Source organism: Mustelus asterias, chromosome 20 (genome assembly GCF_964213995.1).
Source record: "Mustelus asterias chromosome 20, sMusAst1.hap1.1, whole genome shotgun sequence".
In the NCBI taxonomy this organism is placed as follows: domain Eukaryota; kingdom Metazoa; phylum Chordata; class Chondrichthyes; order Carcharhiniformes; family Triakidae; genus Mustelus; species Mustelus asterias.
The window spans coordinates 24,600,256-24,616,234 of NC_135820.1; the positions used below are offsets into that span (position 1 = coordinate 24,600,256).

General features: G+C 48.6%; 1 protein-coding gene across 6 annotated transcripts in view; it reads left to right on the forward strand.

The window, feature by feature from the left end:
• Window positions 1-3,119, forward strand: part of ppp4r1l (protein phosphatase 4, regulatory subunit 1-like) — a 204,106-nt gene extending 200,987 nt beyond the window's left edge. For all 6 annotated transcript variants that reach the window (XM_078236343.1, XM_078236347.1, XM_078236344.1 and 3 more), the window contains one exon: window positions 1,137-3,119. In XM_078236343.1, coding sequence (XP_078092469.1) covers window positions 1,137-1,285 — 149 coding nt within the window. In that variant the 3' untranslated portion in view covers window positions 1,286-3,119. The remainder of the gene's footprint in view (window positions 1-1,136) is intronic.
• The last annotated feature ends 12,860 nt before the right edge of the window (window positions 3,120-15,979 follow it).

Below are 15,979 nucleotides of genomic sequence, written 5' to 3' on the forward strand. Positions count from 1 at the left end.
TATGTAAATATTGTGACTAAAAGAGCAAGTCAGAATCTGCATATCCTGATGAGGAACTCCTGACCTACCAGAGCCTCTCCACCATCTATGAACCTCCCCCTCACTCCATTCACACTTTAAACATTCACCCCCTCCACTGCCATTCCACTGTGGCTATGGTGTGTGCCATATACAGTGCATTAACGCAACAAGGTTGCTTCAACAGCTCCTCCCAAGCTCACACTCTTTATTGACGAGAAAGGGAAGGGCAGCAGGTGCATGGAAACGTTTGCCTCAAAGTCACATTATCCTGACTTGGAAGTATATTAGTATTTTTCAGGCAGGTAGTTAGCATTATTTTGAAATTGCGAGGTCAAAATCTTAGAACCCCTTACAGCAACATCACTTTGGGTGCACCTACACCGCAGCGGTTCAAGACGCCAGCTCGCCACCAACATCTCAAAGGCAATTGAGGGGCAATAAATGCTGGCTTTGCCAGCAGTGCCCACAACCCATGAACATTTTTTAAAAACTATTCCTGCTTCTGATTATTATCCTTAACTACTGCTAGGAAGAGTGCATATCTGGGCATCTAGTGAGTACTGGGTCAAGCTGACTCTGGTGATAATGCTATAAAAAGCTCACATTACTACATGGGACTCAATTTCTGAAGAGTAATCTTGTGAGTGAGAAATCTGGAGAGTTTTAGAGGCTGGTGAAACAGGCACAGTAAAGGGTTGGTGATGCCTTGAAAAGAAAAATGGATTGTGGAAAAGGAAAACTTGTCATTTGAGAATTTTGTACATCGATTAGATTCCACTTCCACTATGTGCAAGGTTATTTTTAAACAAAATTCTTACAAGAAACAGTTGCCACTGGCAAAAAGATCAGTAACCATAGGTTTAAAACAATCGGCAAAAAAAAAGTCCGATGGGGTGGTTGTTCAGAAATGAGAAACTTGTACACTCGATAGCTTGTTTTGATCTGGAAAGCACTGCCCTGAACCAAAGATGTACATACTTGAAAATAATAAATTTGCAGGACTACTGAAAAACAGAATGGGACTGGGTTGAATGGCTTCCTCCTGTGCTGTATAATTTTAAGTGAATAAAAGAAAGTGGGCCCTGTTTAATGCTGTGCAAATTCTTTATTCCCAGCATATTTCACAGAGGCTGAGAACCCTCATGTAGAAGCTGTCGAGGAGATTGTTCTGATTCTGCAGTCGGACAGAGACCGTGATGTGAGGTTTTTTGCCAGCGCTGAACTCCAGAATAACCCTGAAAACACCACCTCGTTTATAAACTGAGAACCTTTCTAACCAAGTTGTCCAACTTCCTAACCGCACGCCGTTCCGAACTGGTGATGCTTATGATGAGCTCCTGAGTCCCACACAAGATGGAGGCGATATCTAGCGGTGAAGTGGGCATTGCCTTGGTCTACAGGCTGGATCTGGACTGGAGGATGCAGAGCACCTTCCTGTTTGTTAAATATGTGTATAGGTCTGCAACAGAGCTTTTATAAATAAGGGAAAGGGGGGGTGGAATTCACTAACAAAGCTGGAGACCACAAGAGCCTTACCTGCCCAAATTTCCTCAACAATCTACAGCTATTTTTGGATCAAAAACTATTGGGAAAGTTTCTTTTTAAAACTCCCTCTAACTCTTGACAAAATCTTTTTATTTGCGAACATAGTTCTGTTTCTAAAACTGAAGTTTCTAAATTGGAAACAGTTAGAACTTAGTATTTTTTTAATACGCGATCCTCACCTTTCTAATGCTGTACAGATTTTTTTGTATTAATATCCCTAACTGACATACGTTTGTGTGATTTAGAAAGTGTGTGGACGCAATGATTTCAGGCATGTTTTAACTGATTTCAGGCACATTTTAAACTTTTTTGAAACTTGCGGAGCTCCCTCCTATTTTTCACCTTCCCTAATGCAGCTACCTTTCCATTTGCACTTTGGAAGCCACACTGAGCTGTCTTTTTAACTGGTTAACAAGTGGCTTCTGCTCATTGATAGGAAATACGGTGACTCCAAGAGGGGAAATGAACAGAGCAAATATCGCTTCACTACTTACCCCCTCCCCCGCCCCATCCACCCAACCCCACACTTTTTTTGAGTAACTGAGCCAGGTTAGTTGTGGGAAACCGAACCAGGAAGATGCAGCCATGCTTGTGAGGCCAGGAGACGGAGCTCGACTAGACTATTTGTATAAATATCTTTTTATTCCCTCCCTTTTTCAATATACAAGGTAATTGGGAACACTGCTGGAGAATCCAATAGCACTGAGAAGGCAATTCATACCACTAAAAATGCTAGAGATTTGATATTCAGAGTTGAACACAGTAAATGTGAGGTAGAATGAGCTTTTTTATCCAAATTTAATTTTAATGTTTTTATCCTCAAACCAGCTGCTAAGGATTCCATGTCTGCTGATTGCTAGGTGGGTAAGGGCTTGGAGGTGAAACTGTAGGGTATTTCCAAGGTAATCCAGGGATACATTACATCTCCATCTAACTATTTTTGGTGCTGAATACATCTTAAATAGTGCTTTGGAGGTGTGTTGGTGCCAGTCTGTGTACCCACACCAGTACTGATCACATTGGTCATCCACTCATTGATTGCTCTAAACTCCTGCCACTCTTTCCCCATTGGTGCATTCTCAAATCTTTTAGTGAATGGGGACTGGGACAGATGGTGTTGCAGTGGCAGTGAATGAGTGAAGTGAGCTATACCTGGCTGGGTACAGTAACTGAAACGTTTCAATACTAATATTGCTTATTTTGAGCTGGAACAACTTGCAAAGCATCTTGATAGGAATGGATTGCGCTGCATACAAGTCAATTGCTTTCAAGGCTCTGTAAAGGAGGCTTCCATTCCCTCAATGTGTGGCATATTTTCCTTTGTTTTGCCATCTCCATCTCCTCCTCCTTGGTTTATGGTGAAAGCAATGCCCTGCATCAGGAATTCTTGTCTTTGCACTTCCCTTGTTTCGATGCCGACTCGTATTACCAAGCATTTTTTATTAAATGGTGTATAAGAATGAGGTTTTTTGTATAGTGTAAAGGCTGATTGTATTGTAACTATAGTTACAAATTTGAGTTTTTACAATTAACATTAAATACTGTGTTGCTGTAATACTTTTGTGCATTCTTATTATTTCCATCAAATTCCCTTGATGGCATTAGTATACATTTAGTTCTTTGAACTGATGAATAATTACAATTATTGCTATTAATTATAATAATGTGACATTGTCTCCAACACTCTCCCTATCCTGATTAAATTATCATCTGGTGAGTGGGTGGCTTGCTGTTAAGGTGAATTCTTCGTTCTGGAAGGCATTGATTTGTTAGGTTTTGACTCGATGGGTACCAGTTGCCCTCCAGTTCCTTGCCATTCCTATTTTATAAGACAAGGCGATGATTTATCATGTGTTCACCAGGGTTCTATTACAGGTGAGCCCTAGCCTCATGGAGGAGGAGAGGCATGATCAAGTTCGAATCTGTCCTCTTTTGACACCACCCCCCCCTCCAAAGTCACTGTTCTTGTTTGAGTACAGATTTATTCTTCCTTATGTTCCCACCAACAACATGATGACTCAAGTATTGACTTGGGCAGAACTCACCAGCATTTGGCATCTTTTTATCATAGAATTCCTACAGCGCAGAAGGAGGCCATTTGGCCCATCATGCAAGCCTCCACTGACAAAATTCCCACCCAGGCCCCATCCCTGTAACCCCACATATTTATCCTGCTACTCCCCCTGACACGAAGGGGCAATTTACCATGGCCAATCCACCTAACCTGCACATCTTTGGACTGTGGGAGGAAACGCTTTTATTAAGCAGTGTTATCCCTGGTCTGAATAAAATAACATGCTGAAATTTAACAGAAATCTTCAGCATTTACACTTCAAAAAAATCCAAGAATGTTTTTTTCAAATCCAAAATAATGGCTGTTGTATTCTTTGAGTTAACTTATTCCATTTGGAGCTTTCGTTGTAACTCATCTGCCTAGACATGCTCTAATGTATTTTAATTCTCAAATCCATTGGGAGATTTCCTGCATAATTTGGATTTGATTGATTGACGAGGTTTCCCATAATAGACCTGGTCTTTATGACTTCCAAATTTGAACCATCCTGCATGGATTGGTGTAGCTATTGTTTTGAATCCTGTTCAGCCTTCCTTGACTGCTGACCACTCAGTTGACTATATAATTGTAGGACATGGTAGTTATAACCACTTACCAACAGGTGTTTCTCCCCTGCAATTTACATCACCTTAAGGTAAACTAATTATTTAATATCTTTGACTCAAGGCAGCATTTGACCAAGTGTAGCAAAACTGGAGTCAGAGAATTGGGGAAAATTCTCCACTGGTGAGTCGTACCTGCCCCAAAGGAAGATGGTTGTGGTAGTTGGAAGTTAATAATCTCTGCTCCAGGATATCACTGCAGGAGTTCCTCAGGAGAGTATCCGAGGTCCAACCATCAATGACCTTCCTTCTATCATAAGGTCAGAAGTGGGGATGTTCAGTGATGACTGCACAATTTTCAGCATAATTCGTGACTTCTCTGATATTGAAGGAGTCCATATCCAAATGCAGCAAGACCTGGACAACATCCAGGCTTGGGCTAACAAGTGGCAAGTAACATTCACACCACACAAGTGCCAGGCAATGACATCTCCAAAAAGAGATCACCCAATTACAATCTCTTACAGATTTGGTGATCCTTAGGACCCTGGAGACACCCGACATGAAGCTGACCCGGATCAGCTGACCACGTGGGATCTGCAACCGGTGGTGCAGTCCCAGAACCGGGGCTTTCCCTATACCAGCTTCTACTGGCCAGGAAAACGCCCTTGAAGGCTTCACTCTGCCAACCCCTAGCGACCAGGAAAACGCTGCCGAAGCCGAGGCATTCACTCTGCTGGTCTCCAACGATCAGACCCACCCCCCACCGACCCCAGTGGCCAGACCAGCAAGTCTGGAACTGGAGCCTCCACTCCACCAGCCCCCAACCCGTCTGACCCAGAAAGCTGTGACCTCCTGTGGGCTCCAAGCACTCCACCCACTCCCCCCTTCTACAATCGCCCCACACTCCTAAAAATCAACCCCCACTGCCTAAAAATCACTAAAACTGCTCTTTTAAATTTCCTTGCAGGTCTAGAGACCCTCCAACCTCCGAAGGAAGACTCTGACCTGGCAGTGATCCTGAGGACCCCAACACGTGGAACCGGCCATCGGCTCAACTGCAACCCCAGAAACGTCATCCACCTACCGGCCTTCGACTCATCCACACCGGAGAGTGGTCTGGACATCCTCCGAAGCCAAACCGCAGACCGACAGCGACCCAGAAGACACGACCGCGCAGACCCATCTACCGATGCAGGAACCGCAAACAAGGCAACAAATCCTCCATTCACACACTGACCAAAGCGAAGAACCTCATTGGACGCACCTATACCCTTAACACCGCATCCTACTCTCACAGCCTACTAAGTCTTCCAGGCACGAAAGGAAGCAGTCACTCCAGGAAGTGTGGAAAACATGCAGGCCTGCAGCTGTGAGTGAAGCAACGCGGTCCCAAGGCCCCCTCCCCAGTTTATTCCTGGTAAATGTCCAATCTCTGGAAAACAAGCTAGACAAACTTAAAGCCAAACTCACTTTTCAAAACGAACTGAGGGACTGCTGTGTACTGTTTCACGGAGACGTGGCTCACTCCTGCTTCACTGGACTGTGCCCTACAACCAGAGGGCTTCTCAATCCACTGAATGGACTGTACAACGGCCTCAGGCAAGGCTAGGGGTGGTGGGGTCTGCCTCCTAATCAACACCTTGTGGTGCCTAGATGTAGTAACACTGGCAAGGTTCTGTTCCCCGGACTTAGAATATTTGATGCTAAAATGCTGCCGCTACTACCTTCTGTGGGAGTTCACCTCTGTTGTCCTGACAGCAGTTACATCCCATCCCATGCAGACATGAAGACCGCGCTGGACGAAATATACACCACCACAGCCTCGAGACGAAACATTCCGAGGCCTTGTTCATCGTGGCCAGGGACTTCAATCAGGCCAAGCTCAAGAGCGTCCTACCAAGATACCACCAACATGTCTCCTGTTTCACCAGAGACCCCAACATCCTAGACCACTGTGAAACCAATATCAAACATGCCTACCGCTATATTGCCCGCCCACACTTTGGCAAATCAGACCACAAGGCTGTCCTCCTGCTCCCGGTTTACAAGCAAAAACTGAAACGGGAGAATCTGTCAAAGAAAGTCGTGCAATGTTGGTCTGAGGAATCATGATCTCCGATGGGACTGTTTAGAGTCAGTAAACTAGTCAGTATTTAAAAACTCTGCGACCAGCCTGAATGAATACGCCACTACAGTAATTGACTCCATTAGTAAGTGTGTAGAAGACTGTGTGCCAAAGAAGCAAATCCGTGTGTTTCCCAACCGGAAACCATGGATGAACAGGGATATCCACTGCTTGCTGAAGTCCAGGTCTGAGGTGTTTAAGTCAGGCGACCCTGACCTATACAAGAAATGATTTGGAGATACCGGCATTGGACTGGGGTAAACACAGTAAGAAGTCTCACAGCACCAGGTTAAAGTCCAACAGGTTTATTTGGCAGCACAAGCTTTCGGAGCGCTGCCCCTTCGTCAGGTGAGTGGGAGTTCTGTTCACAAACAGGACATATAAAGACACAAACTCAATTTACAAAATAATGATTGGAATGCGAGTCTTTACAGGTAATCAAGTCTTAAAGGTATTGCAGTACTGGGATTGCAGTACTAGAAGCGCACGTCCGGACCATTAACTGCCTCATAGACAGGGAGAGGGAGGACACTGCCCGGGTACAACAGGGACAGCTATGCCATGTGTATGGTCAGTGGATGCTAGCACAAGTACGACACAATCTGGACCAGGTACACAGGGGGGAGGTGCCCGACTGGATCGACAGCGCCCAGCTAGCGCAACTCGCAGATCAGAAGGGGATGCTGGATGACCGGACCCTGAAAGGGATGACACGGGTGTATCCAGTGATCCCCGACTGCGAGGTTAGTGAGGGCACCGGGATAGGAATGGTTCTGTTGGTTCCAACAGTCACACAGGACGCTGGGCCATTCCCTAGCTTCCGGATTGAAAACATTGGTGTTGTTAGGGGCAATGCCCCCCTCCGCTACCAGATAACTGAAACCACGGCCATCTCCAGGCATGGTATAATGTCCAGTGTCTCTCTCGCAGGGTGCAAACAGCGGGGAGAGATCACCATCTGTCCCCACCCACTGAGACAAGGAGAGGCAGCAGAGTGTGGGTTTAACTGGACACAGGACTGCACCCTAGAAATTACACCCATAGATCCACACTTAGCCCGGGCAGGATACGGGGGACGGGGTAGATACTGTGTGGCCACCACACGTACATCATTTATATACAATGGACTAACATGCCCAATCCCCAACCCAAACTTCTGTTTCACCCCGCGCAGACCAGTCACTATAGGTCAGGCTCACATCACCAATATTCGAAATAGACAGACAGTAACTTTTAATGCCACAGACCCTCTAAAGGATAACTTAAAAGACTATCAGGAACCCAAGCAAGCCCCCATCCCACACCTGACTGAAGTTCTAAGGGAGCTCCGACTCAAAGTAGGACACTCCGTCCGGTTATACCATCAGCTACAATCACATATCAAAACATGGGCACAGAAGGTGTGGGACTGGGGTCTAAACGTAAACATTCACCCCTGGATCCGAATCATTTCACATACACTGGTTGTCATCCAACTCATCTTAGCACTTTCCTGGGGAGTAGCGACATGCTACACATACCGCCAACGGAAGAAAACAAAATCACGTAAAAACTTAGTTAGGACAATTGGCGTGGTCGGACAGTTAACAAATCGGGAGGATTACTCCTGCATACATACACTTAATTTGACAAGCTCCCGGGGCTCCCCCAAACTGTACGACTGCAGCGTGCAGAGGCAGGGAGCACCGGACACAAATTTGTAAAAAGGGGAAGAAAAGCGGCCTGAGGGAGGTGGAACAAGTCCACTCCCGACCGACAGGGGGGAACTGTAAACGGACACAAATTTCTGTGATTCCTGAGATAAATATTTCTCAGAATAAAATCAAATAAATGAAACAGGACAAAGCAGCACCCAGGCACAAAGTGTGAACAGACAAGCAGTTCTTTTAAAATGCAGAAACAAGGCTGACAAAAGGACGCAGGAACTCACATTAGCATTTAATTAAATTGGCTCCAAGGATATCAGGTAGCCCTTATCAAACACTTCAGAAGGTCTCTGAGACCTGGAAGACTTCCTGATATCCAATTAAACACCTATTGTATAAGAAACTCCGGAGATCTCAGACAATTATCACCTCCCTAGACTGGGCAATCACCAGACTTAACACATCAACTCCGCACCTAAAAACCCATTAAACAGGATGACCATATCAGAACACCATAAACAAACCATTTACACATCAACCACAGAATGGTCAGAGTCAAATACTGTAAACAAAACATTAACATTTGAATCATACAACGTGTCAAAGTTCGAGTATAACTGTAGCCCATTGCGGCTGGCTTTCAGAGTGCTTTCGGGACACTGCTGTTTGTATGTCCTGATTGCACCTCCGTCAACGTTAATAAAGCTGTACCGCTGTTCAACCTGACTGAGTCCGAAGTGGTCGTGTTTGCCCACTCGCGCTAACACAGGGACTTATGTTCAACTGTCCCTTCCCCACAATCCCGCCATTTGTTTTCCAACATGTCAATATATCCTGGTTTTCACTTTTGAAAACCTGGTCACCCTACTCCCAGACCACTGAATGAGGACGGAGTGAGATAAAGAAATCTATAGGGAATTTGTGTCATCAAGACTGCCATGGACCTAGCTAAGGAGGATCTATGGTGTTTTGCCATTTGGGTCCTCGGATGGAATACTAGCGAATGTGCCTCGAGGGCCAAATCGAGTGGGAAAGTGAGCGATCCTACGGACAACAGGCTGAATAAGAGAACGTTGGAAGTGTACATAGAACATAGAAAAAATACAGCACAAACAGGCCCTTCGGCCCACAAGTTGCGCCAGTCATGTCCCTACCTACCTAGGCCTATATATAGGCTTACCTATAACCCTCAATCCTATTAAGTCCCATGTACTCTTCCAGAAGTCTCTTAAAAGACCCAATCGAGTTTGCCTCCACCACCACTGACGGCAGCTGATTCCACTCACCCACCACCCTCTGAATGAAAAACTTACCCCTGACATCTCCCCAGCACCTTAAACCTGTGTCCTCTCGTAGCAGCCATTTCAGCCCTGGGAAAAATGCCTCCGAGAATCCACCCGATCTACACTTCTCAACATCTTGTACACCTCTATCAGGTCACCTCTCATTCTTCGTCTCTCCAAGGAGAAAAGACCGAGCTCCCTCAACCTATCCTCATAAGGCATGCCACCAATCCAGGCAACATCCTTGTAAATCTCCTCTGCACCCTTTCAATCATTTCCACATCCCTCCTACAATGAGGTGACCAGTAATGTGGTGACCAGAACTGAGCACAGTACTCCAAGTGGGGTCTGACGAGGGTCTTATAAAGCTGCATCATTATCTCCCGACTCCTAAACTCAATCCCTTGATTGATGAAGGCCAGCACACCATACGCCTTCTTAACCACCTCCTCTGCCTGCGAGGCCAATTTAAGAGTCCTATGGACCCGGACCCCAAGGTCCTTCTGATCCTCTACACTGCTAAGAGTCTTACCCTTGATATTATACTCCTTCATCCCATTTGACCTGCCAAAATGGACCACTACACATTTATCCAGGTTGAAGTCCATCTGCCACTTCTCCGCCCAGTCTTGCATCCTATCTATGTCACGCTGCAGCTTCTGACATCCCTCCAACCTATCCACAACACCACCAACCTTCGTGTTGTCGGCAAACTTACCAACCCATCCCTCCACTTCCTCATCCAGGTCATTTATGAAAATGACAAACAGCAAGGGTCACAGAACAGATCCCTGGGGCACTCCACTGGTGACCGACCTCCATTCAGAAAAAGACCCATCTATACCCACTCTCTGCCTTCTGCAGGCAAACCAGTACATGGTGCCACATTTCTGCGAGAGTTGGGGTATGAGGTGCTTTTGGTTATGTAAGAAGGAGATGAACGAGGCATTTTATTTACACAAAGGGTGCCTAGAACTTGAAACACAGCTTCACATGTTTCAGGCATGTTTTCTGGGCCCGTTTTGAGCCCCCCCCCCCCCCCCCCCCCCCGCATGTACACTCTGCCTGCAACAATATCCGAATCTTGCTACAGAAGCCTCTGGGCGGGGCTTTAATGCACCCGAAGCCTGCAGCTCTGATCGGAGCCTCCAACTGCGCATGTGCAGAAAAAATAAAAGAATGCTGCTCCCCTGGCAAATGCTTCCCCTGGCCCCTACAGACATTGCCCCCCCCCCCCACCCCCAACATTACTGGCCCCCTCCCCCCCCCCCAATCGCAGGCAGAGTGCCAGCGGCCCCCCTTCCCTGCCCCCATTTAGCCTGTCTTGATGCTCTCTCCACTCCCATTGTTTTGTTTCTTAAAGATTGGATTAGTTGTAAGTATTCGCATTCCAACCATTATTCATGTAAATTGAGTCTGTGTCTTTATAAGTTCTGTTTGTGAACAGAATTCCCACTCACCTGAAGAAGGGGCTTAGAGCCTCGAAAGCTTGTGTGGCTTTTGCTACCAAATAAACCTGTTGGACTTTAACCTGGTGTTGTTAAACTTCTTACTGCACTGACCTCCATGCAGAGAAAGACCCCTCCACAGCCACTCTCTGCCTTCTGCAGGCAAGCCAGTTCTGGATCCACAAGGCAACAGCCCCTTGGATCCCATGCCCTCTCACTTTCTCAAGAAGTCTTGCATGGGGGACCTTATCGAACGCCTTGCTGAAGTCCATATAGACCACATCCACCGCTCTTCGTCAATGTGTTTGGTCACATTTTCAAAGAACTCAACCAGGCTCGTAAGGCACGACCTGCCCTTGACAAAGCCGTGCTGACTACGTTTGATCATACTAAACTTCTCTAGATGATCATAAATCCTGTCTCTCAGGATCCTCTCCATCAACTTACCAACCACTGAGGTTAGACTCACCGGTCGGTAATTTCCCGGGCTGTCCCTGTTCCCTTTCTTGAATATAGGGACCACATCTGCAATCCTCCAATCCTCCGGAACCTCTCCCGTCTCCATCGACGATGCAAAGATCATCGCCAAAGGCTCCGCAATCTCCTCCCTCGCCTCCCACAGTAACCTGGGGTACATCCCATCCGGTCCCGGCGACTTACCAACCTTGATGCCATTCAATAGTTCCAACACATCCTCTTTCTTTATGTCCACATGCTCGATCCTTTCTGTCCACCGCAAACCAGCAGTACAACCACCCAGATCCCTTTCCACCGTGAATACCGAGGTAAAGTATTCATTAAGCACCTCCGCCATTTCTAACGGTTCCGCACAAACTTTTCCCCCTTCACCTTTTAAGGGTCCTAAGCCTTCACATCTCATCCTTTTACTCTTGACATATTTGTAGAAAGCCTTGGGATTCCCCTTAATCTTACCCGCCAAGGTCTTCTCATGACCCCTTCTCGCTCTCCTAATTTCCTTCTTAAGCTCCTTCCTACATCCCGTATACTCCTCTAAATCCTTAACACCTCCTAGCTCACTGAACCTTCTGTATGCCTCTCTTTTCTTATTCACCAGGTTCATCACAACCTTCGTGCACCACGGTTCCCGTACCCTACCAACACCCCCCTGTCTCATCGGAACGTTGTCATGCAGAGCTCCAGACAAACATTCCTTGAAAATCCTCCACTTTCCTTCGGTACTTTTCCCCAAGAATGCCTCCTTCCAATTTACCCATCTAATTTCCTCCCTGATGACACTGTATTTCCCTTTACTCCAGAGAAACACTTTCCTAGCCTGCCTGATCCTATCTCTTTCCAATGCTATCGTGAAGGAGATAGAATTATGATCGCTATCCCCAAGATGCTCACCCACCGAGAGATCCTCCACCTGTCCAGGTTCATTAGCCAGCACCAGATCAAGTACAGCCTCTCCTCTAGTAGGCTTATCCACATACTGTGTCAGGAAACTCTCCTGGACCCACCTAACAAACTCCTCTCCATCCAAACCCCTAGCCCTGTGATGTAATCTTCTTCGTGCTTTGTTCTAGGTTCAATGGAGAAATATGAATCAAGTTTTTTGCATCCTGGATTCCCCTCCCTCCCTTGCACTTAACCTTGTGTCCTACTTTGCAGGAACAGATATGGATGCCCCGGGGCCATCTGCCATCACGACCCCCACTGTGGCTCCTGCCCATCCTGCCCCAGACACCTCGGATGAGTCCTCGGAGGTTATGGGTGAAGGGACCTCCAAGGGTGGCACCGTTTTGGCGTCTGCTTCCACCTCAAAGCTCACCATCGCAGATATGACATGTCGGTGGGTCCGGTTAGTGGTGAGGTTTCTGGGTCACTCTCTGGTGAGCATGACACATCTGATAATGTACATCGGGTGGAGGAGAGAACGTTCAAGGCCTCTGGCATGCGAGAGCCTGCTAGAGGCAAGAACTAAGCTGGCCCCAGGCTACATGCTGGGCCTCTGAGACCACTTCTCCCTCAGCTGCTGGGGATGCAACAACAGAGCCAGGGAATGCGGGAGGAGCTGACGGCCACACTGGGCCAACTGCGAAGCTGTTGGGAAGAGCCCCAAAGCTTTCAGGCGGACCAGCTATTGCCTGTCTTGCATGGTTAGCAGGCCAACATCGCAAGGGTGGCATCCGCAGTGGAAAGCCTGGGCCATGGAATCCTCACCATGAGTGGCAGGCTCCAAGCGACGGCCGAGCCATAGCAGAGTCCCAGAGGGCCACAGCTGAGGGACTCAACAGGATTCGGGAGGTTCTGCGGCCCATGGCTGAGAGGCTCGAGAGCTTGCAGGAGACCCAGCAGGACAGCTCTGAGACACAGCGTCTATGGCAGCAGCCCTTGAAAACATGGCCCAGTCACAGAGGGCCATGGCTGAGGGGCTGCAGAGCATGGCCCAGTCTCAAAGGGCATTTGCTGCGGCCATCGACAGGTGGCCCCTGACTCAGGTGACCATTGCTGAGGGCTCGACCACCATGGCTAGGACGCAGGTGGTCCTCCAGGACTGGCAGGGCCAGGTGATGCCGGAGCTTCTGGAACTCGCTGCAGAAGCACCACTGTCCCATGGAGTGACCGAGGGTCCCACAGAAACCTCAAGGGAGGAGGAAGGGCTCGAGCCCATGTCAGGGCCTTCCAGCCAGGAGACTGTGGCTGTGGCTACAACTTCCAACTCCCTCCTTCCTGACACCAGGACATCTCAGGGGCAGCGGGCTGAAGAGGATGTCATGGATACATGCCACACACCATAAGCCAGTCAGGGCCCTCAAGGTCCAGGGCCTCCAGAGGACATCTATCAAGCGCATCACAGGCAATGCAGCGAGGTAGGCAGCTGGCCCCATCCACCTCCGAATGACATTCTGGGGAGACACATGGATGTAGTGGTCGACCACATAAGGTTAGGAAGCTGGAGTTGCACTAAGATGGCACGGGTGAAGGGCTGTACCAATTAGATAGATTTTTAAGAACCTTAACACTTTTCCCCCCTGTATAGGGGTTCACAGATGCCTTACCCACAGACGTGGGCCAGCATGCATGTGGAGCTCAGACAGGATTCAGACTGGTTTGCACCAGGGCATCATCATAATGGTGCTTAGCGAGTCACCATCACCCTTCTGCTTGCCAAAGAAACTCATTAACACAGCATATTCAAGCCCACCACTCTGGTGTGACAATGTTGCAGGAGATAGAAGGACTTTGGGGGGCAGGTGGGGAGTGGAACCCACGTACACAGGCGCCTAGTTAGTGAAGCGCCTGATCAGGGCCTCTCTAGCAGCCCTCGCATGCCTCATTCCAGGGCCTGGGTGGTGTTGCGCGCTGTGTTCTCCTCCTCCTTCTGCTGGGCGGCCTCTTCCCCAGCGATGCCCAGCTGGTTGGCCTCCATGTCCTCCTCCTTCTCCAAAAGGTCACCTCTTTACTGTGCCAGGTTGTGAAGGGCACAGCACACCATCACAATACGGGAAGAGATCAGGGGGTTGTACTGTAGGGCCCGCCAGAGTGGTCCAAGCACCGGAACTGCATTTTCAGGAGTGCTATGGACTTCTCCACTATAGAGTGGATGGCAACATGGGCCTCATTATACCGAGTCTCTGCACAGGTGTCATTAGCTATGTCTGAAGGGGGTAACCCATGTCACCTGCGAGCCATCCCTGCAGCCTGGGCTCCTCCTCAAAGGATTCCGGTGTGTTTGAGCTTCTCAGAATGAAGCTGTCATGCAGCCGGCCTGGGTGTCTCGCGCAGACGTGCATGATGTTCATCTCGTGGTCACAAACCAGTTGGACATTTAGGGAGTGGAACTCCTTTCAATTGACAAATCTTTGGAGATTCTGCAGTGGGGCCTTGAGGGCGACATGGGTGCAGTCGATGGTCCCCTGCACATTCGGCATTTCCGTAATGGCTGCGAAGCCTGCAGTCCTGGTGGGCCTGGTCCAGGTTAATTTTTATGTATTGCCAGGCTGGGCATACAGGACATCCATGACGACCTTGACAAGGTGTGGACAGCTGATTGTGAAATGCCACATATATCTCTGCTGGGGGTCTGTGAGGACAGTAAGGAGTCTAACAACACCAGGTTAAAGTCCAACGGGTTTATTTGGTAGCAAACGCCACGAGCTTTCGGAGCGCTGCTCCTTCGTCAGATGGAGTGGAAATCTGCTCTCCTCTGTGAGGAGCAATGGCATAAAAGTTTAGGGTGGCCGTCAATTTGACAGCCACCGAGAGTGGGTCCCCCCGCCAGCCCCAAGGTGCCAGGTCTTGCAACAAGTGGCACAGGTTTTGCACTGTCTCCTGTTTGGAGCTGGAGCCATCGGCAGCACACGGTGCCTGACATCTGTTCAAACAGCACTCGTGAGCGGAACTGCCAGGGTCTCCGCTCCCTCCTTCTGCACGACGTCCATTTAAATATATTTGCATCAAATTCAATATACTGAACGACCTGCACGCCCCACTTTACTGGCACGTCTGCCTTTACCACTGTATTTGCCAATCTGGAATTGGCCTGGAACCGATATGCTCCATAAAAGTCCGATTCGGGCGCTCCATCAGTGAGGGTTAGTGAGGAGGTAAGTGCCTACCGTCAGACGGTTCTGTGCTGCTTACACGGGGTTCTTTTATGGTAGCCATGTTGGTTTTTGGGTTGGGGGGACTCTGGTGTGTGTGTGTGTGTGTGTGTGGGGGCTGTTGCTCAGCAGGGTGTCCAATGGCCAATTTGCAGCACAGACCCGAGTCTCAGCACTGACCTCGGGTCTTGTGGATGCTGCTAGGTCCTAGTGCACACAGCACTCTTCCAGCTGCAGGATATGCACAAAGCCCTTGGAATTGCACTGCTGCAGCCTTAGAACTTTCCAAGGAGCTGTGTTGCTGGGGGTATGTGGGTGGGGAATAGAGACTCTGTGTTGCTGGGGGGGGGGGGCATGTGGATGGGGGGAATGGGCAGTGTGTGTTGCTGGGCTAGGGGCAAGCAGCATTCCTTAACCTCTCCATGTGCTTTCTCCTTCTCCAATCCCGCCCCCCCCCCAACCTCACCCCACACAACCTTTAGAGTGACGAAATGGCTTTTGTGATGCAACCGATTGATCTTGCTGTTCTTTTGATTGCTGCTGGAGCTGAGGAGGAAACATTGCAGGCACAGGAGGCCCAGGCCTTACCACATGCAGGAGTAGAGGGAGACAGCCACCAGAAGTAGGAGGTGGCCACCATTCGCCCAGAGGGGGTGTGGTCCCAATTGCGGCCGTTTTCGGGTCTTGGTAAAGGGGGGAACTGGCACGGAGGAGGGCGGGGATC